The 22,507-nt window shown below is 42.4% G+C and overlaps 1 protein-coding gene across 11 annotated transcripts in view; it reads left to right on the plus strand.

The window, feature by feature from the left end:
- Nucleotides 1–22,507, plus strand: part of LOC129823982 (disco-interacting protein 2 homolog C-like) — a 279,556-nt gene that overhangs the window by 174,035 nt on the left and 83,014 nt on the right. For all 11 annotated transcript variants that reach the window (XM_055883182.1, XM_055883186.1, XM_055883183.1 and 8 more), the window contains 4 exons: nucleotides 5,148–5,282; nucleotides 8,355–8,474; nucleotides 8,724–8,921; nucleotides 19,059–19,150. In XM_055883182.1, coding sequence (XP_055739157.1) covers nucleotides 5,148–5,282; nucleotides 8,355–8,474; nucleotides 8,724–8,921; nucleotides 19,059–19,150 — 545 coding nt within the window. The remainder of the gene's footprint in view (nucleotides 1–5,147; nucleotides 5,283–8,354; nucleotides 8,475–8,723; nucleotides 8,922–19,058; nucleotides 19,151–22,507) is intronic.

The raw sequence follows: 22,507 nt of genomic DNA on the forward strand, positions 1-22,507 counted from the left end.
TGGGTTACCCTTTGTGAATGAGAGCCACGGTGTTGATGGAAAATCAACATCAATATTGCAGGAAACAGGTAAGGTCTAGAAAGCAGTTTTGGTTGCTTTCATGGCTGTGAAATATTTATTGATCTAATGGTGAGAAATACATGTATTTATTTGCTGGGCAAGATAAGAGACTACATGTTCAAGAATGCTTTTTGTCTTTGACACAAAGCAGATGGATGGTTGCTCCAGTTATGTGGAGGTGGTGCTTGTTGACATGTATGTTCTGTTTGATTTTAGACACTCCCTGCTCTCCCAATCCCTGAGTTTTTTATTGGGTAGTCGGGAGGGTACACTTTGAATCTGAGCTTTAGGCAGGTGCCACATTGTTTTAAGTAGTCTGTTTAAAATGCCCTTTGAGTTGTATTTTTCAGTGCCAAAACTTTGTTCGATGCTTAAAGAACCCACTGAACCAGCATTGAAGAATGCCTTGATTGAACACATCAATTATTCCAACAGCACTATTTGGCGGTGAGAGTGAATTAGTGAAATGAGTTATCCCTCCGTATGTAACAACTAGAGAAAAGAAAAGGATTCTACAATCCCCCAGGTAGAAGTAGATGAATTTCTTGAAAACAAACAGACTATAATCAACCATTGATCAACGTCTGAGAACACCACAGCAACCATTAACATCATTCTGGAAGGGGTTCCCACTCCTAATGGAATGACGTTTTGCAGTCTATGGTTGCGTTCTATATTGCAGACGATGCACCTTTCCATGCATTGTGAAATATGGCATGCGTCCGCAATGTAGTCAGCCTGGAACGCAGCCTATGTGACGACCCATAGATTCCATTGCAGTTCAGCGTTTCTCTCTCTGCCTGCCGTAGTGTACTGTAGTCTAGCTGTCACTGGATTCCCTATAGCTCATTATTGTTTCTGTAGGTGTTAAGCTAAAAAAGGAGAGGGGGGCAAGTCAATTTTAGGAAGGTGTTTTGTACACTGTTTATAATCCCAAATAACACCCTATTCCCTATATAGTCCACTATATTGCGCTGGTCAAAAGTAGTGGAATAGGGTTCCATTTGGGAAACAGCCTTAGTCTCTCACTGCCTGCTTAGTACTGCTGGCCAGTGTCTGTCTGTTCACTCTGGCTCAGGTAAACAGCTGTTATGTACAGGGAGCACCCCTTCCTATATCATTAGCATGCTTGAGCTGCTGGTAGGAAATGCAATATCAATATGTCTGGAGAAAGCATTCTGGCCGTGTCTAGGCTTGACAGTTCATCTAGCTTTTAGCATTGAGTTCTGATCATGCAGCTTTAGCTCTGATCATTGAGTTCTGATCATGCAGCTTTAGCTCTGATCATAGAGTTCTGATCATGCAGCTTTAGCTCTGATCATTGAGTTCTGATCATGCAGCTTTAGCTCTGATCATAGAGTTCTGATCATGCAGCTTTAGCTCTGATCATTGAGTTCTGATCATGCAGCTTTAGCTCTGATCATAGAGTTCTGATCATGCAGCTTTAGCTCTGATCATAGAGTTCTGATCATGCAGCTTTAGCTCTGATCATAGAGTTCTGATCATGCAGCTTTAGCTCTGATCATAGAGTTCTGATCATGCAGCTTTAGCTCTGATCATTGAGTTCTGATCATGCAGCTTTAGCTCTGATCATTGAGGTCTGATCATGCAGCTTTAGCTCTGATCATAGAGTTCTGATCATGCAGCTTTAGCTCTGATCATTGAGTTCTGATCATGCAGCTTTAGCTCTGATCATTGAGGTCTGATCATGGAATTCCAAAAGTGTCATGCATCTACACCTACATTTAAATGTGTCTACTGTGTCCGGATTCCCTATTCCCGCGCTATATTCAAATGCCAGTATGCAAACAGTGAAATAGGCTAAATAAGATAACACAACAACAATGGCAGTTGCTAACTACTGTAGCTAACTAGCCAGCTAACCTCTGAAGCTACGCTAAAGGGATTGCAAACAGGTTAGCATAACTCTAGCCAAACAAAAACATGTTTTCTTAATATTAGCTAGCATTTATGAGGCCAGCAAAGATGTTCCTCACACGGTAGGAACGTATTTCCTCCAACGTTATAATGAAAAGATGCCTCTCGTCTCAAAACACAAGTTTTCTGGTGACTTGTGAGAGGAGTGCTGATGACGTCACCACTGTGTGAGCTTTTAGAAATCCGCACACAATGCATCCCTGACCACCTCCTGAAGTGGTCAGCCAGATCTGAACACAATCAGACAACAAGGCGACTTTTCAATGCTAACTTCATATTCTGATAGCAGAAGTCGCATGTAAGTGTCAATAACCTCTGTTATTGCAGCTGGTAGCTTGACACACTGTTTGCTTATCCCGGAAGCCAGCCGCACCAATGTGTCGGAGGAATCACCGTACAAGTGGCGGCCATAGTCAGCGTGCATGCGCCCGGCCCGCCACAGGAGTCCCATCGCATTGTAGCGACAAGAACATCCTGGCTGGCCAAACCCTCCCCTAACCCAGATGACGCTGGGCCAATTGGGTGCCGTATCATGTGTCTCCCAGTCGCGGCCGTCACTACAGCCCGGGATCGAACCAGGGCCTGTAGTGACGCCCAGATCTGTAGTGAGGCAGTGCTTTGGACCGCTGCGCCACTCGGGAGGCAATTTCGCCAGGTTTGAAACAGTCAGAGAGTGGGAGGTTGAGAAAGGGAGTGAGAGAAAGGGAGGGAGATGGGGAGGGAGGATGGGAAAGAGGGGGAGAGGGTAAAGACAGGTAAAGAGAGAAAGGAAGAGGCTAAGTGGGGGCGGCAGTAATGTTGTCCTTGGTCTAACATTGTCAATGCGAGCCTTGTTTAACCTAGTGGGCTCTAGAGCGCTTTCCCTCTCTCATTTATCTCTTTATCTAACCTCACACGGACACTGGTGGTAAGAATATATACTTGCATCCTATTCCCTATATAGTGTACTAGTTTTGAACAGAGCCCTATGGGAATTGATGTAAGGTGATGACACATTCTTTGTCCATAAATAAATAAAGTTAAATCAGCTTTGGGAAGCTCTTATCATAAAGGCCTATGTGCTCAATAGTGCACTAAATAGGGAATTCAGTGCTGTTTGGGACACACCCATAGACATCTTCATCTAACATGATGAATTATCACTGAAAGGAAGATTACTCATAGCAGACAGTATGATGGTCTATGAATGATATTGCTCTCACATACTTGTGGTTACTGGCCCTTATAGATGAGTGCTATGGCTAGCTAGTACCGGTGTTTGATCCACTTTAGCTTATGTATGGTCCTTGACTGGGGCTCTAGTGTTTTACAGTGGAAAGCTGAGCGATTGAGCCGGAGCACTAGGAATGTAAAGGAAAGACAATGAAGGAAGTTCCTTGTGGTTTCTCTTCACAAATTGTGTCTGGAATGATTTCACACGCTCATCCACTTCAATCAGAATCTAAATCTAGCAGGGGAAAAGTAACGGCTGATGCTTTTCGACATTGTCCAGGCGGTATGATGGGAAGAAAATGAGAATTCACGGCATGATTAGACTTTCAAAAACGTCTGGCACTTCAAAGAATCTGAAAAGTGATACATGTCGAGTGGGAGATGGAGAGTAAAAATGATTTATTTTTTACAGTGAATTTAAGGATAGATGTCACATGTGGGATGTCTCAGAGAGAGGGAGAGGCGGAAGTGTTGCATCAATGATGTAATGTTGAAGCATTTATGTTATGACCAGGGGATTGAAGAAGGAGCGGTAATGATTACAAACATAGTTTCATGAAGTGCATCAAATTTCCTGCAGCTCCAGTACTGGGACAATCTTGGATTGGTACATATATTTTTGGACAAGAATATCACTTGTAAATGCTTTAATGATCATGAGCTTAGTTCAATTTGTTTACCCCATTGTAACCCAAACTATAAGCTTGTTTTACTCCGTCTCTCAGCTGTTTACCAAAAACCTAGCGGGTGGCCGCTTTGTTTTGTTGTTTTAATCCCATATTTCCCCTTTTATCACAATCTGACTGAGAGGCCGGTGGCCTGGGGACATGCAAGTGTCAGCTTGGACAACTTAATTCACAGCATTAGTATTTGACACGGTTGTCATAGATATTTGTATATGTTACAGTGTGCTCCCACACATTCAACCTCACACACGTAGCAGAGACGTATGTGAAGCTAAAGGCCTAGTTCACAAGTGTAACATTGACAAAATATTTGGAAAGGGTATAGGGATACCTAGTCAGTTGCACAACTGAATGCATTTAACCGAAATGTGTCTCGGGCATTTAACCCCTGAATCAGAGAGGTACGGAGGGATGCCTTAATTTACGTCCACATCATCGGCGCCCGGGGAGCAGTTGTTGTTGGGGGTTAACTGCCTTGCTCACCGGCCTTTTGGTTAATGGCCCAAGCGATCTCAATCATCTATCATCTTAGATAAAGTTAGATGACATTTTCATAAAGATGAACATAGTGTTTGGGTGGTTGCAGAGTTACATCCCTTGTGGAGTGGATGGATTTTGACTGTTTTCATACACCTCAAATCAGAGTTCAAAGGAAAACTAGCAAGAGGGCTCCTTGAATGAAAAATGAGGTGACATGAAACACTTTTCTCTATGATTTTAAAACAGATCAATTGATAAGGGCTGAGGTCTATTGAACTGTAGAAGTACCAAGGGAAACCCAGCACAGCAGCATATCAATCACTCTCCTTCCTCAGATCGACTTTTACTGGAGTTAACCATTGTCTATGTCTGTCTATTCTGCACCCGGTGACACCTGTTTGGATGCCTGCGCCTCCTGACCTGACTAACCCCTGTGGCCTCCCGCCGTCTGTCCGTCTGTGTGCCCTGTGTCCTTGGACCCTTGCCTCCTCCCATCCTAGGTTGCATCCCAAATGGAACCATATTCCCTATATAGTGCACTACTTTTGACCAGGGCGTATACGGATCCGGTATGTATGAGCCGTGTCCAACAGTAGTCCACCATATAAGGAGTAGGGTACCATTTGAGAGGCAGTCCTTCTCTTCCCTCCTCTCCTCACTGTTGTGCTGGCTTAGCTGTGGCAGCCTGTGGCCCTTGTTTAGCTATAGGGCTGAGGGCTGGGGGGACTAACAGTAACAGGCTTCCTTCACCTTGCCTCTCCTCACATCCAGAGAACCACTCTACCCCTCCAGATGTCACCAGCTACACCACAGACTCCATACAGGTGGAGAGACCCCAGGGCTCCACGACAGCATCCAGGGCCACGCCCAAGTACGGCAACGCAGAGCTCATGGAGACCGGAGATGGTGAGTATATACAGGGGTTGGGGTAGTGTGTGTATGTGTATGTGTGTGTGTGTGTGTGTGTGTGTGTGTGTGTGTGTGTGTGTGTGTGTGTGTGTGTGTGTGTGTGTGTGTGTGTGCGTGCATGCGTGTGTGTGTGTTCATGACCGTGTGTGTGTGACCTAAATTTGTTTTCATGGTGCATGTCTTTCTTGACAGTGAAGGGTATTTTGGGGTCATGTTTGTATTTATCATGCTCTGAGCCCTTCTTTGTTCCGATATGTCTGTGTCATGTCAGTTTGTTCTGATATGTCTGTGTCATGGTGTCATGTCAGTTTGTTCTGATATGTCTGTGTCATGGTGTCATGTCAGGTTGTTCTCATATGTCTATGTCATGTCAGTTTGTTCTGATACGTCTGTGTCATGGTGTCATGTCAGTTTGTTCTGATATGTCTGTGTCATGGTGTCATGTCAGGTTGTTCTCATATGTCTATGTCATGGTGTCATGTCAGGTTGTTCTGATATGTCTGTGTCATGTCAGTTTCTTCTGATATGTCTGTGTCATGTCAGTTTCTTCTGATATGTCTGTGTCATGGTGTCATGTCAGTTTGTTCTGATATGTCTGTGTCATGTCAGTTTCTTCTGATATGTCTGTGTCATGGTGTCATGTCAGTTTGTTCTGATATGTCTGTGTCATGGTGTCATGTCAGTTTGTTCTGATATGTCTGTGTCATGGTGTCATGTCAGGTTGTTCTCATATGTCTATGTCATGTCAGTTTGTTCTGATATGTCTGTGTCATGGTGTCATGTCAGTTTGTTCTGATATGTCTGTGTCATGGTGTCATGTCAGGTTGTTCTGATATGTCTGTGTCATGTCAGTTTCTTCTGATATGTCTGTGTCATGTCAGTTTCTTCTGATATGTCTGTGTCATGTCAGTTTCTTCTGATATGTCTGTGTCATGGTGTCATGTCAGTTTGTTCTGATATGTCTGTGTCATGGTGTCATGTCAGTTTGTTCTGATATGTCTGTGTCATGTCAGTTTGTTCTGATATGTCTGTGTCATGTCAGGTTGTTCTGATATGTCTGTGTCATGGTGTCATGTCAGTTTGTTCTGATATGTCTGTGTCATGTCAGGTTGTTCTGATATGTTTGTGTCATGGTGTCATGTCAGTTTGTTCTGATATGTCTGTGTCATGGTGTCATGTCAGTTTGTTCTGATATGTCTGTGTCATGGTGTCATGTCAGTTTGTTCTGATATGTCTATGTCATGTCAGTTTGTTCTGATATGTCTGTGTCATGGTGTCATGTCAGTTTGTTCTGATATGTCTGTGTCATGGTGTCATGTCAGTTTGTTCTGATATGTCTGTGTCATGGTGTCATGTCAGTTTGTTCTGATATGTCTGTGCCATGTCAGTTTGTTCTGATATGTCTGTGTCATGTCAGTTTGATTTGATATGTCTGTGTCATGGTGTCATGTCGGTTTGTTCTGATATGTCTGTGTCATGGTGTCATGTCAGTTTGTTCTGATATGTCTGTGTCATGGTGTCATGTCAGGTTGTTCTGATATGTCTGTGTCATGGTGTCATGTCAGTTTGTTCTGATACGTCTGTGTCATGGTGTCATGTCAGTTTGTTCTGATACGTCTGTGTCATGGTGTCATGTCAGTTTGATTTGATATGTCTGTGTCATGGTGTCATGTCAGTTTGATTTGATATGTCTGTGTCATGGTGTCATGTCAGTTTGATTTGATATGTCTGTGTCATGGTGTCATGTCAGTTTGATTTGGGAGCAGCATTTAAGAAAACAACAACTGATACATAATGTTTTACAGTTTTATGCCTTTTACAGTTCAATTTGGTTGTGAATGGAACGACACAAGAATAACTATTTTCATCGTCTTTGATTTGATTTTTGGCGTCACATAACTTTTCAGTTAGATCTGCAACAGACACCAGAAATTACTTAAATATGAGCAGTGAAATTCAAACTCCGCTTTTTACACAGACGCATCACTCACATATATTTATTTACTATTCTCTCTTTCAGTACATTACTTTTGATGGCTCACTTTCGGAAGCTTTCTTTTACATATCAGAGGTGATTCAAATCCTTTGAGGAAGTAGAATAAAATGCATCTGACGCTTGAAAAGCAAACCCAAAATGGATTCTGACATTTGTTATGAATGAGCTGCGGTCAGATCATGGAGTATGCCAATGTGGGCCTCTCTGCTATTTTAATTTGTTCTCCTGAGGCATACGGCATCGCGCAGACAAATCTGTTCATCAGATGCTCCAGTCAATAGTGCTGAGGAATAGATTTGTTGAGCGCACAGAGCACACGTCGTCGAGTGTCTGCTTGATAGATCAAGTCCCAAGCTTTACAGATGGGGTTTACTGGACTACAACGCTCATGGAGGCTCTGAAAAGAACTGCACCTTTCTCCCTCAGTACCAAGGCCAAACTTGTGTTTTAGAGATTCAAAATGTTTCGTTTTTCTTTTTTTTTCTTTTTACTTGATATATATAGCCTAACACAGGTTACGCAGTGATCGTGCTTTACACAGATTTAGTTTCTTTGTGAAATCAGCTTTGGTCAGGACTGATTTTTACTGTGTGTTCATCTGTATTGCTTTCTATCCACGGTTTAACCCTTAACTTTGACACTCTCCGCTGCGTATGAAGGTTTATCCCCTCCAACTCAACTCTGGACCTCGAAGCCAGTTCCACTGCATTTTTCCATTGTTCCCTTCTAATCAGGGACTGATTTAGACCTGGAACACCAGGTGTGTGCAATTAATTTTCACGTAGAACAGAAAACCAGCAGCCTCTGGACCTCATATGATAAGAGAAATGGCCAGGGGGATAGTGTCATTGAAACTTAAGCAGGGGTTTGAGACAGTAGAGAAGACAATTTGGATATTGCCCAGTGAAGTGTGGCTGTCTACTCTCTGAAGACTTGGAAAAGTGGCCTTGCCAGTCCAATTAGACGTATAGAAGTTTCCATGAAGTATAGAACTTTCTACGTGTGTGTATTGATCTGTGTGTGTGTGTGTGTGTGTGTGTGTGTGTGTGTGTGTGTGTGTGTGACCCTTACAGGCGTTCCAGTAGGTGGCCGAGTGTCAGCCAAAATCCAGCAGCTAGTCAACACATTGAAGAGACCCAAACGGCCTCCCTTAAGAGAATTCTTTGTCGACGATTTTGAAGAACTTCTAGAGGGTAAGAAGGCATCCATCCCATAGTGCTCTGGTCAAAGGTAATGCACTATATAGGGCACAGGGAGTCATTTTGGACGCACCCAAGACCTCTGAAGGTTGATTTTCTGAATGTGTAAAAACTCAATGAATTTGCTGTTACAATACAGAATGTTATTATATTATTACAGGTTATAAGCAAAGTTGTTATTAATTGAAAACCTCTTTGCCACGTTAAAATCTAAAACATTGCGTTGTTCCTGTGATGCTCCAGTGCAACAGCCTGACCCCAACCAGCCCAAAGCGGAGGGGGCTCAGATGCTGGCGATGAGGGGGGAGCAGCTAGGGGTGGTCACTAACTGGCCCCCGTCGTTGGAGGCTGCCCTGCAGAGGTGGGGCACCATCTCTCCCAAAGCCCCATGCCTCACCACTATGGACACCAACGGAAAACCACTGTACATTTTAACCTACGGTAGGTGTTATGTCCACACAGTACGTGCAGTGCGTCACTCACATGATATGTTATTGTTAGTGTTTGACTCTCGGGTTATTGACATCAGTGGTCACGTCTATCATTCAAACTTAACAGTAAGGACACAGCCCGCTACACTCATCTAAAGAATTGGATAGTACGGCACATGATTGCTATTGAAACACTAAAGACAAATCACCAGAGAGACGGCAATGAAAGTGTGTTCTATAACAGTAATGAAAGTGTCCTATTCTCTTCTATAATGTTGACCTATAGCTTTGCCTTCCATAATAATACCATGACCCAGCCATCCAGGACTGTTTATTTATTCTGTGAGTGAAGCAGCAACACTTTTACTGTTGGATATGTTAACAATCCACTGAGAGACTCCATAACTGTGATTGATTCCATGGGTACATTCCAAATGGCACCATAGTCCCTATATTGTGCACTATTTTTGACAAGAACCCTATGTGCCCTGGTCAAAAGTTTTGCACTGAATAGAGATTGTCATTTGGGACACAAAGCCATGAGTGCTGCAGTGGAGTACTCAGGAGGTTTTCCTTTATTCGGTGCTGCTTCATGCTCAGCCTTCCCACCAACCTTATTAAGTACAGACAGGCACCAAACAATACTGCTACCTGCTGCTTAAGCATATTAATGCTATTAATGACAGCCACACGAGGAACGTAAAGTACTTTATGTGGAAAAATACTTGTTGAAGTAAATGTACTGTACTGTGGCACAACACGGGTGCAGTGACTTTACTGTAGTTTTTTCATTGACATATACAGTACCAGTCAAAAGTTTGGATTCTAAATAAATCACAGACAGTGTCACCAGCAAAGCACCCCCACACCATCACACGTCATCCTCCATGCTTCACGATGGGAACCACACATGCAGAGATCATCCGTTCACCTACTCTGCGTCTCGCGAAGACACGACGGTTGGAACCCAAAATCTTAAATTTGGACTCATCAGAACAAAGGACAGATTTCCACTGGTCTAATGTCCATTTCTCATGTTTGTTGTCCCAAGCAAGTGTCTTCTTATTATTGTTGTCCTTTAGTAGTGGTTTCTTTGCAGCAATTCAACCATGAAGACCTGATTCACGCAGTCTCATCTGAACAATTGATGTTGAGATATGTCTGTTACTTGAACTCTGTAAAACATCTATTTAGGCTGCAATTTCTGAGGTGCAGTTAACTCTAATGAACTTATCCGTTGCAGCAGAGGTAACTCTGGCTCTTTCTTTCCTGTGGCGGTCCTCATGAGAGCCAGTTTCATCATAGCGCTTGATGGTTTTTGCGACTGCACTTAAAGAAACTTTCAAAGTTCTTGATCTTCTAGATTGACTGACCTTCATGTCTTAAAGTAATGATGAACTGTCATTTCTCTTTGCTTATTTTAGCTGGACTTGGTCTTTTACCAAATAGGGCTATCTTCTGTATACCACCCCAACCTTGTCACAACACAACTGATTGGCTCAAATTTATTAAGAAGGAAAGACATTCCACAAATGTACTTTTACCAAGGCACACCTGTTAATTGAAATGCATTCCAGGCGAAGCTGGTTGAGAGAATGCCAAGAGTGTGCAAAGCTGTCATTTAAAAAAAAATATATATACACTGCTCATAAAAATAAAGGGAACACTTAAACAACACAATGTAACTCCAAGTCAATCACACTTCTGTGAAATCAAACTGTCCACTTAGGAAGCAACACTGATTGACAATAAATTTCACATGCTGTTGTGCAAATGGAATAGACAAAAGGTGGAAATTATAGGCAATTAGCAAGACACCCCCCAAAACAGGAGTGATTCTGCAGGTGGTGACCACAGACCATTTCTCAGTTCCTATGCTTCCTGGCTGATGTTTTGGTCACTTTTGAATGCTGGCGGTGCTCTCACTCTAGTGGTAGCATGAGACGGAGTCTACAACCCACACAAGTGGCTCAGGTAGTGCAGTTCATCCAGGATGGCACATCAATGCGAACTGTGGCAAAAAGGTTTGCTGTGTCTGTCAGCGTAGTGTCCAGAGCATGCAGGCGCTACCAGGAGACAGGCCAGTACATCAGGAGACGTGGAGGAGGCCGTAGGAGGGCAACAACCCAGCAGCAGGACCGCTACCTCCGCCTTTGTGCAAGGAGGTGCACTGCCAGAGCCCTGCAAAATGACCTCCAGCAGGCCACAAGTGCATGTGTGGCAGCTGGGAGGAGGTGCTCTTATTCTCCATGGACTTTACAGTGTCCCAGAACTTTTTGAGTTTGTGCTACAGGATGCACATTTCTGCTTGAAAAATCTAGCCTTAGCTTTCCTAACTGCCTGTGTATTTTGGTTCCTAACTTCCCTGAAAAGTTGCATATCACGGGGGCTATTCGATGCTAATGCAGAACGCCACAGGATGTTCAAGGCATAATAATTCAAGGCATAATATACAGACAAAGGTATGGTAGTATGTGAGTACATTGGAGGTAAACCTAGGCATTGAGTAATGATGAGAGATATATTGTCTTTAGAGACGTTTAAACCAGGTGATGTCACCGCATATGTGGGAGGTGGAACTACATTGGTGGTTATGGCATATTGAGCAGGGCTAGAGGCTCTACAGTGAAATAAGACAATCACTAACCAGGACAGTAATGGACAAGGCATATTGATATTAGGGAGAGGCATGCGTAGCCGAGTGATCATAGGAGTCCAGTGACTGGTTGGGCTGGCTGGAAACACGCGATTCAGACAGCTAGCAGGCCGGGGCTAGCAAGCTAGCAGAAGAGCCTTAGAGGGACGTCGCGACGGAGGAAATTCTGTTTTAGCCTCCACGTGCGGTGACGTCGATAGACCAGTCTTGATGGATTAGTAGGGTTCCAAGTAGCACGGGTCCAAGTGCAATTGGCAAAATAGGTATAGTGGCCCAAGAAATTGTCCGATGGATCTATTCAGCTAACAGTCCAATATCATCTAGACAGCTAGCGGGCCGTGGCTAGCAGGCTAGCAGATGGGCATTCAGGGGACGTCACGACGGAGGGGCCAGTTGAGAACCCCCTCGAGCAGATTACGTCAGTAGTCCAGTCGTGAAGGATCAGCGGGGTTCCATACCCCGTACTGGCAGTAGAAGGGGTCTGGGAATTGTAGCCCAGGAGTGGCTGATGGGCCTCTTCAGCTAGCCGAGAGATGGGCCTAGCATGGGCTAGCTCCAGGCTAATTGGTGCATGCTTCGGGACAGACGTTAGCCAGGAGTAGTCACTCGGATTGCAGCTAGCTAGCTGCGATGATCCAAGTGAAAAGGTTCAGAGCTTGCGGTAGGAATCTGGGGATATGGAGAGAAAATAGGTCTGGTATGCTCTGGTTTGAATCGCGTTGTACAAACTGGCAAGAGCTTTCCAAGCTAAAGGTTAGCTGATGACCGCTAGCAGTGGTTAGCTGACTACTAGCTAGTGAGCTGGCTAGCTTCTGTTGGGGTAGTCCGGTTCCGAGGTAAATCAAAATACTTTAGAAAAAAACAGATCCACACCCCATTGGGTGAGGCGGGTTGCAGGAGAGTATTTTGAAGTTGAGTTTTTTTTTAAATATAAAAAGATATGCAAAGAAAAATATAAAAATATAAAAAGATATATACATGGGACACGACAATAAGGACAAAGACGTCTGACTGCTACGCCATTTTGGATAATTTAGCTCAGTAGGTCAGTGGTATAATACATCATCAAGGCAAAGGGTGGCTCCTTTGAATCATTTAAAATATATTTTGATTTGTTTTCTACATGATCCCATATGTGTTATTATATATCTTTGATGTCTTCACTATTATTCTACAATGTAGAAAATAGTAAAAATAAGGAAAAACCCTTGAATGAGTAGGTGTGTCCAAACTATTGACTGGTACTGTGCATTTTACATTTTTGTCATTTAGCAGATGCTCTTGTCCAGAGCATACATTTTCATACTTTTTTCTGTACTGGTCCCCGTGAGAATCCAACCCACAACCCTGGTGTTGCAAACGTCATGCTCTACCAACGGAGCCACACTGGACCCACACATTTACATAGCTATTTAGTTCAGTGGTATAATACTTCGTCTCTCACTTAGAGGTCTTTAAGTTAAGTGTATTGTAATATATTTAAAATATGAAAAGTTAAATCCACTCTTGTTAGTAAATCAGTGGCAATCGAGAAATGTATCGCATTATGTTTGCAGCCCTGCATTGTAATACTGTGACACTAGACACTCAGACTATTCCTCTCTGCTTACTTAGATTCAAGTTATTCTCCCAAGTCCCACTTAAAAAAAATTGTTTGTGGTCGAGGGGTGTACAATTATTTGGAGAGACAAGCTCTGCCTCAGTACACTAACTTTTATGAATTTAGAACTTCTGGGGAGGGACCCCTGTGAAGCTGTGAGAATGAAATGACATGTAGGTTCAGTCCCGAATGGCACCCTATTCTTTATATAGTGCTCTACTTTTGACCAGATCTCTATGGGTCGTAGTCAAAAGTAGAGCACTACATAGGGAATAGTGTGCCATTTGGGGCGTAACCGTAGACTATCCTGCACACCATGTCCCAGCTCCCCACCTGCTGCTAACTGAGTCATGGAGACATGACTGGCAGATAGGCAGCATCCCCCACAGGAATAACATAGGCTGCTTCCCAAATGGCACCCTATTTCCTATTAAAGTGCAATAATTTGAACTAAGGCCCTGGTTAAAAGTAGTGTATATTGAGTGTATATTGAGTATATTGAAAATAGTGTGCCATTTGGGATGTAGCCATAAAACCCCAGTCAGTTAGCACCATCATGCAGCCCAAATCAGGCCTCAATGGAACTAGTGCAGTGTCTGTCAGTCTGCTCTGTCTGTATGGCTGTCGCTGTGAACATATTGATTTATAAAGTGAGGTGGCTGATTGGACAGTGCTCACCAGACTGTGAAATGTCTGCAGCCAGCATACCCGGTGTCAGGAGCCTAGCTTCGAGGCCCAGCTCTCTGGGAGGGAGGAGACGGTTGGTCGAGTGAGAGAGGGCTACTGGGCCCTGTGCTGTGTGAACAACTCTGTCTTCAGTGTGCAGTGCTGAATCTTAATCTGACTCTCTGAAGTGAACTTTGAGTGAGTCTCTGTCGTCTCTCTCTCTTTCTCGCTCTGTCTGTAGTCTCTTTCTACTCTCTCTCGTGCTCTTCTTACCTTACCCATTTCTCTTTCTACTCTCTCTCAAAAAATGTTTTATATTCAATTCAATTTGCTTTATTGGCATGATGCAACAATGTACGTATTGCCAAAGCTTACTTTGGATATTTACAATATGAAAATAAGAATCAAGATTGAGAATCAAAATTGTCAGTAACAACAATAACCAAGGTTCAAAATAACCATACATTGAACAATAACAATAAGCATACAGTAGAGGACATGTGCTGGTTGATTGGTCTGTCAGACACTGTCCCTCAACTTATGGCAGGCAGCAATGTAGTGCGCTGCCAACCCACAGCTCTCTGCGTCCTCCCCCAACAGGACTTTCTCTCGCTCTCTACCTCTACCTTTCTCTACACCTCTCTCTCTCTCTCTCTCTACACCTCTCTCTCTCTACACCTCTCTCTCTCTCTACACCTCTCTCTCTCTCTCTCTCTACATCTCTTTCTCTCTCTCTACATCTCTCTCTACATCTCTCTCTACATCTCTCTCTCTACATCTCTCTCTCTACATCTCTCTCTACATCTCTCTCTACATCTCTCTCTACATCTCTCTCTCTCTACATCTCTCTCTCTCTCTCTACATCTCTCTCTCTCTCTCTCTCTCTCTCTACATCTCTCTCTCTCTCTCTACATCTCTCTCTCTCTCTCTCTCTACATCTCTCTCTCTCTCTCTCTCTCTACATCTCTCTCTCTCTACATCTCTCTCTCTCTACATCTCTCTCTCTCTCTACATCTCTCTCTCTCTCTCTCTCTCTCTCTACATCTCTCTCTCTCTCTCTACATCTCTCTCTCTCTACATCTCTCTCTCTCTCTACATCTCTCTCTCTCTCTCTCTCTACACCTCTCTCTACATCTATTTCTCTCTCTACTCAAAGTCAGATTGCTTTATTGGCATGAAATACAATTCGTAGATATTGCCAAAGCAGTATAGTGGTACAGCAATTCAGTAAAATGAAATGAGGATATTGAAATACAGTTCATTTTAGTAGTAATAATAATAGTACATACAGTATAATCATGTATACTGGTACAGCAGTACTGCTGGTGTGTAATCTTTGGTCAATAAATGTAATTAAATAAATTAAAATAAAGAATGGAAAATAAATAACAACATGGATGATGGTTCCACTATGTATTACTTGTCAGTTATATACAATATAAATACTTCAGGGAATGAGTGGTCATGGGATGTCCCTCAGGCTATGGCAATCATATACATATCTGGCAGTAATATTTGCGGGTTCTCCCTCACCCAGAATAATTCCCAGCGTAAAGTTGGGAATACCCCTTTCGCTCTCTCTCTCTGTCTACACTCTCTACCATCTCTATTCTCTCTCTCACTTTCTGTCTCTACTGTCTTTACTATCTTTGTCTACTATCTCTCTCTACACTCTACTATATCTGCTCTCTTTACTCTCTCTCCTCACTCTACTATCTTTACTCTCTTTATTTATAGGGGTGCCAGGTAGGTTGTGCCTACCAGAGAAAACATTGGTTTCTCCTTTTGGTTTGGGAGGGAATGAGTCCCATCTGGTCCGTCAAGTCTACACCAATACAAAAGGACTTATGTAAAAGTCAGGATGGAAATACACTTTTCATAAACCCTTAACTTTGGAAAGAACTTAAAAAACAACTGTATTCTTTTGTGTGGGTTGTATTACCAACATAAATGATCACACACACATAACAAATAATGAGCTCTGGTTCCTCCAGAAATGTCCTGTACCTCGGGCCTAAAAAGAGTCCAGTCCGGTAAAGAAGTTCAGGGAATTCAAGTGACCTTAGTCACGCAATGTTTGTCCGTTCATACAAGTGTAGTGTAAACCCAGTATCAAATCATACAATCAAAATAACAATTATTTTACCACACAACCATCTAGCGTATCAACTCTTAATAAGTCCTCAACTACAACTAACTACATAAATCATCACGGTATACATCACACCAAAACAAATGAAATACCGTATACAAAAAGGTTGTAGTCAGTTGGTCAGTCAGACAATCCAATCTGCCAACAGATCTCCAGCGGAGAAAGGCCACGAAGAACAACCGAGAGGTGTAGTCCACGGACGCAAAGAGTGGATCTGATCCTGGGTAGACTTGCTATTAGGCTACAAAACACACTTTTAAAGGCAACAAAACAAACGGAATAGAGAAGCTTTGAACACATCCTCATTCACGTCTCCATCACAACCCCCACTTTTGCGCAGCTGATGCTGGATATTTAATTGGGAATTAAAGGGGAAGCGCCCTATTGGAAGGAGAAGCACTATTTAATTGGGAATTAAAGGGGAAGCGCCCTATTGGAAGGAGAGCACTGAGACGGTTCAGAAAAATTCAGGGCCGTCACAACACGCTCTAATCTCTCTACTATCTTTACTCTCTCTCTACTATGTCTACTCTCTCCACTCTCTACTCTCTTCTCTCTCTATCTACATGCTCTACTCTCTACTATCTTTACTCTCTCTCTACTATGTCTACTCTCTCCACTCTCTACTCTCTTCTCTCTCTATCTACATGCTCTACTCTCTACTATCTCTACTATCTTTACTCTCTATCTGCTCTCTGTTTACACGCTCTACTCTCTCTACTATCTTTACTCTCTCTCTACTATGTCTACTCTCTCCACTCTCTACTCTCTTCTCTCTCTATCTACATGCTCTACTCTCTACTATCTCTACTATCTTTACTCTCTATCTGCTCTCTGTTTACACGCTCTAATCTCTCTACTATCTTTACTCTCTCTCTACTATGTCTACTCTCTCCACTCTCTACTCTCTTCTCTCTCTGTCTACATGCTCTAATCTCTACTATCTTTACTCTCTCTACTATCTCTACTCTCTCTACTATTTCTCTCTCGCTCTCCTTTCTGTGCCTCATTCTCTCTACTCTCTTGTTAATTTCTCTGGTTTCTCTGTGAGGCTTCATGACGAGGACAAGGTCCTTTTGCTTACAGCGTCAACTCCTACATGAAAGCTTTATAGCAATACAGATAGGATTCATTCCTCAACTCCTACATGATAGCTTTATCGTAATACAGATAGGATTCATTCCTCAACTCCTACATGATAGCTTTATCGTAATACAAATAGGATTCATTCCTCAACTCCTACATGATAGCTTTATCGTAGTACAGATAAGATTCATTCCTCCTAATCAGTGTCGCTGGGTCCAAAAATGTCATATTTTTAATTACATGAATTTATCATCCAGAAATTGGCTAGTTAAATGCACACACTGCACTGCAGTTAAACAGTGGGACTGTAGTCAATATCTATCCCATACTTTACAAATGAGCACTATGTATTGTAGAAAGAGTGGTATCCATTTAAGCCATCCTTAGATAAATGATTAGATTAGGATCATTTCATTTAACGATGGGCCGACTAGAGATCACAGCCCCATGATATAACAACATTTCCCTCCAGGTCTGTATCCCAAATGGCACCCTATTCCTTATATAGTGCACTGCTTTGACCAGAGCCCTGGTCAAAAGTAGTGTCCTAAGTAGTGTGCTAAGTAGGGGGATATGGTGCCATTTGGGCCTATGTAATTTAAATATAAAATGACTGTTGACTGGGGTGCTTCAGTGATCATGGAAACATAGCGCTCCGTATCTAGGAAGGTAATATTCTCCATTATTCACTGTCTATGGTCCATTAATAAAGATAATGGTGATAATGCCTAAGTCATGCTGTATGCTCTCATTAGTTTAACTCAAGCTCCCAAGCTAAGTAGTTTATATAATAATCCAGATCAAAATAATAGTGTACTGTTTTTTTTTATTCCAGAGGGAAAGCTAGCTGAAATGTTATTTTTGTACACCTTCACAGGACTGTAGGCTGAAATGTCTATCCATACAGTAGATTGAATCAGTAGAGATCCACTGAGCTTGCAGAGCTGAGATCACCTAGAAATCTCTGAAAGAAATAAACGCCAAACTGACAGAAAGAGAAGTTGCATGCGTGTGCACACACACACACACACACACCTGACCATGTTTAGGCAAACCAGGAGTTGGGTGTGGTGTAAACACAGTGTAGGTACGACACAGCCAAAAAATGACTCTTCACTTCTCAGGGTGCCAGGTCTGATGTCACGGAGTCCCCATGTCACCACTGAGTCAGTTAGTCAGCACTCAAAGGAAAGTCTGTCTCTTTCAAATGGCACCCTATATCCTAATAGTGCACTGCTTTTGACCAGGGTCCATAGGGCCCCTTAATAGTAGTGCACTATAAAGGGAATAGGGTGCCATTTGAGATGCAAACAGGACCAGACACACTGTCACCACGCTACCTCAGTCCTCAAAGGAACAACCTCAGCTCTCTCTTCCTCTCAGCATCTGGAGAACTGTTACCGTAACCAGGCAGATCAGAGCTGTGTCGTGTTCATTAGGCACCAAATGGAAGAAACTTGGAGAAACTACCTGAACTTGTCCAATAAGAAATGCTCATTTTTGATTTCCATTGCATAACATTTCAAAACATTTTGTTATGTTGTGCTCTAATGAATACAACGCTGGCAAGTCGTTTCCTTTCTCACTGATATGAGTACAAACGTTTTTCTTCAAGCTTTAGTCTGTTCCGAGAAATGTTAAGTACTTGGCTCAAAATAACGTTTAGTTCACCATCCAAAAAGGGAGGTTCTAGTTACCTGGAACTTGATTATTATTACCAACCAATACAACCAGACATCCCCACAATGTACTGAAGATTGAATAAGAAAAACGTCAGTGTGTTTTTTGTGCTTTTCGATCATTATCTATTCAAGCAACCTACATTGTATTTTTTCCCATGCTGCTCTTTGATGTGATCCCTCTCTTTCCTCTTCCTCCTCAGGTTGTTTGGAGTGGGTCTATAACAGTGATGCTGTCATCTTTGCCCTGGGTCCATAGCCTCTGAATCAGATCGATGACCAGTGTTTATTTTGATTTAACCCTGTAGGAAAACTTTGGGTCCGGAGTATGAAGGTGGCCTATAACATCCTCCACAAGCTGGGGAGCAAGCAGGAACCTATGGTTAGACCTGGAGACCGGGTGAGTACGGGGAGGGAGGTAATCAATAACAGAGGGAGAGAGGAAGGAATGGATGGAGTTGGGGAGTGGGGAGGGAAGGGGGAGAGATGGATAGAGGGATGTAGTGAAGGAAGGATAGGGAGAAAATGGGTGAAGGAGGGTGGGAGTGATGGAGGGATGGATGGATTAAGGGAGGCGCGAGGGAGGGTGGAATTGAGGGGAGAGAGGGAATGGTTGAGGGGGGGAAGGAATGATGGAGAGTTGGAGGAAGGGAGGCCTGTGCTTGAGCTCCAGCGTCTGTCTACGTGCAGAGTGAATCTTACCCAGCAGCAAGCAGCATCATGTCCACCCCAGGATCCAAGATAAGCACCAGCCATCAGGCTTAATGTTCTGTGTTCAGGCTCAGGACATGGCCTAGGATTAGGTACTTCTCTGGCCACTGTTATGTTATCTATCATGACTGTATCTGAGAGTTACTGTACACTCTCCTTTTAGAGCTTTACAATCTTTACTACTGCCATCTTTACTACTGTTGTCTTTACCACTGCCATCTTTATCACTGCCATCTTTATCGCTGCCATCTTTATCACTGCTATCTTTACTACTGCCATCTTTACTCCTGCCATCTTTACTACTGCCATCTTTACTACTGCCATCTTTACTACTGCTGTCTTTACTACTGCCATCTTTACTACTGCCATCTTTACTACTGCTGTCTTTACTACTGTTGTCTTTACCACTGCCATCTTTACCACTGCCATCTTTACCACTGCCATCTTTACCACTGCCATCTTTACCACTGTTATCTTTACTACTGCCATCTTTACTACTGCCATCTTTACTACTGATATCTTTACTACTGTTGTCTTTACTACTACCATCTTTACTACTGCCATCTTTACTACTGCCATCTTTACTACTGCCATCTTTACTACTGATATCTTTACTACTGTTATCTTTACTACTGCCATCTTTACTACTGTTATCTTTACTACTGCCATCTTTACTACTGTTGGCTTTACCATTGCCATCTTTACCACTGTTATCTTTATCACTGCCATCTTTATCACTGCCATCTTTATCACTGTTATCTTTACTACTGCCATCTTGACTACTGCCATCTTGACTACTGCCATCTTTACTACTGCCATCTTTACTACTGTTATCTTTACTACTGCCATCTTTACTACTGTTATCTTTACTACTGTTATCTTTACTACTGTTATCTTTACTACTGCCATCTTTACTACTGTTATCTTTACTACTGCCATCTTTACTACTGTTATCTTTACTACTGCCATCTTTACTACTGTTATCTTTACTACTGCCATCTTTACTACTGTTATCTTTACTACTGCCATCTTTACTACTGTTATCTTTACTACTGCCATCTTTACTACTGTTATCTTTACTACTGCCATCTTTACCACTGTTATCTTTACTACTGCCATCTTTACTACTGTTATCTTTACTACTGCCATCTTTACTACTGTTGTCTTTACCACTGCCATCTTTACTACTGTTGTCTTTACCATTGCCATTTTTACCACTGTTATCTTTACCACTGTTGTCTTTACTACTGTTATCTTTACTACTGCCATCTTTACTACTGTTGTCTTTACCACTGCCATCTTTACTACTGTTGTCTTTACCATTGCCATTTTTACCACTGTTATCATTACCACTGTTGTCTTTACTACTGTTGTCTTTACCATTGCCATTTTTACCACTGTTATCTTTACCACTGTTGTCTTTACTACTGTTATCTTTACTACTGTTGGCTTTACCATTGCCATCTTTACTACTGTTGTCTTTACCACTGTTATCTTTGCTACTGTTGGCTTTACCACTGCCATCTTTACTTCTGCCATCTTTACTACTGTTGTCTTGACCGCTGCCATCTTTACCACTGCCATCTTTACCACTGTTGTCTTTACTACTGTTATCTTTACTACTGTTGTCTTTACCATTGCCATTTTTACCACTGTTATCTTTACCACTGTTGTCTTTACTACTGTTATCTTTACTACTGTTGGCTTTACCATTGCCATCTTTACTACTGTTGTCTTTACTACTGTTATCTTTACTACTGTTGGCTTTACCATTGCCATCTTTACCACTGTTGTCTTTACTACTGTTATCTTTACTACTGTTGGCTTTACCATTGCCATCTTTACTACTGTTGTCTTTACTACTGTTATCTTTACTACTGTTGTCTTGACCGCTGCCATCTTTACCGCTGCCATCTTTACCACTGTTGTCTTTACTACTGCCATCTTTACTACTGCCATCTTTACTACTGCCATCTTTACTACTGTTATCTTTACTACTGCCATCTTTACTACTGCCATCTTTACTACTGTTATCTTTACTACTGCCATCTTTACTACTGTTATCTTTACTACTGCCATCTTTACTACTGTTGTCTTTACCACTGCCATCTTTACTACTGCCATCTTTAATACTGTTGTCTTTACCATTGCCATCTTTACCACTATTATCTTTACTACTGTTGTCTTTACCACTGTTATCTTTACTACTGCCATCTTTACTACTGTTGTCTCGACCGCTGCCATCTTTACCACTGCCATATTTACCACTGCCATATTTACCACTGCCATCTTTACCACTGCCATCTTTACTACTGCCATGATTTACAACTCACGGTATACATTAACACAACATGTCGCCAGCTTTGAATTACGAGTAGAGGATTGTAATGAAGAACTATAAACTTTCCATATTGTTCCAATCTGTGTTCGCCAAGTCTCCTCGTCATCCATCCTATTATGAGGATGTTGCTTTGTTCCTTTCATCTAGGTAGGGTTATTCCCCTCTGCTTGCTTGGTAGGACATATGGGCCCTGGTCAAAAGTAGTCCACTATAAAGGCAATAGTATGCTATTTGGGACGCAATCAAGCTGGCGTCATGCCAGTGTTTCCTTGTTAACTAGAGGAGTGGTTAATTACTGTACAGAATGTTTCTTCTCCCACCCCCTCCCTGTAAATTACAAAGTAGCATTGACTAGACGTTCCATAAAGAGTTTATTGAAGCCTATAATAAGTCCCTCCAGAGCTGCGTGGATGTTTATCAGAATGAGATGTGTCACGGCTCGCACGGAAATAGAGGAAAAAGCTTTTTTCAGGGTGACATTGAACGCTCTGAATAAAGATTTTACAGCACCCAGAAATGACAGGTGTTTGTATTGACACAGTCTGTATGGAAAAGGGAATTCAAGGAAAGCATGGAGTTGTTTAACAACTAACTGTTCCTCACGTGACAACGCTCTTAAATACAGGTAAGGTTACCTGCTGTAGCTAGCTATAGTAACCTTATCCTTTTGAACACGACCGGGCCTGGTCAATGACTGTCTCAAAT

This window comes from Salvelinus fontinalis, chromosome 26, assembly GCF_029448725.1.
Source record: "Salvelinus fontinalis isolate EN_2023a chromosome 26, ASM2944872v1, whole genome shotgun sequence".
Lineage (NCBI taxonomy): Eukaryota > Metazoa > Chordata > Actinopteri > Salmoniformes > Salmonidae > Salvelinus > Salvelinus fontinalis.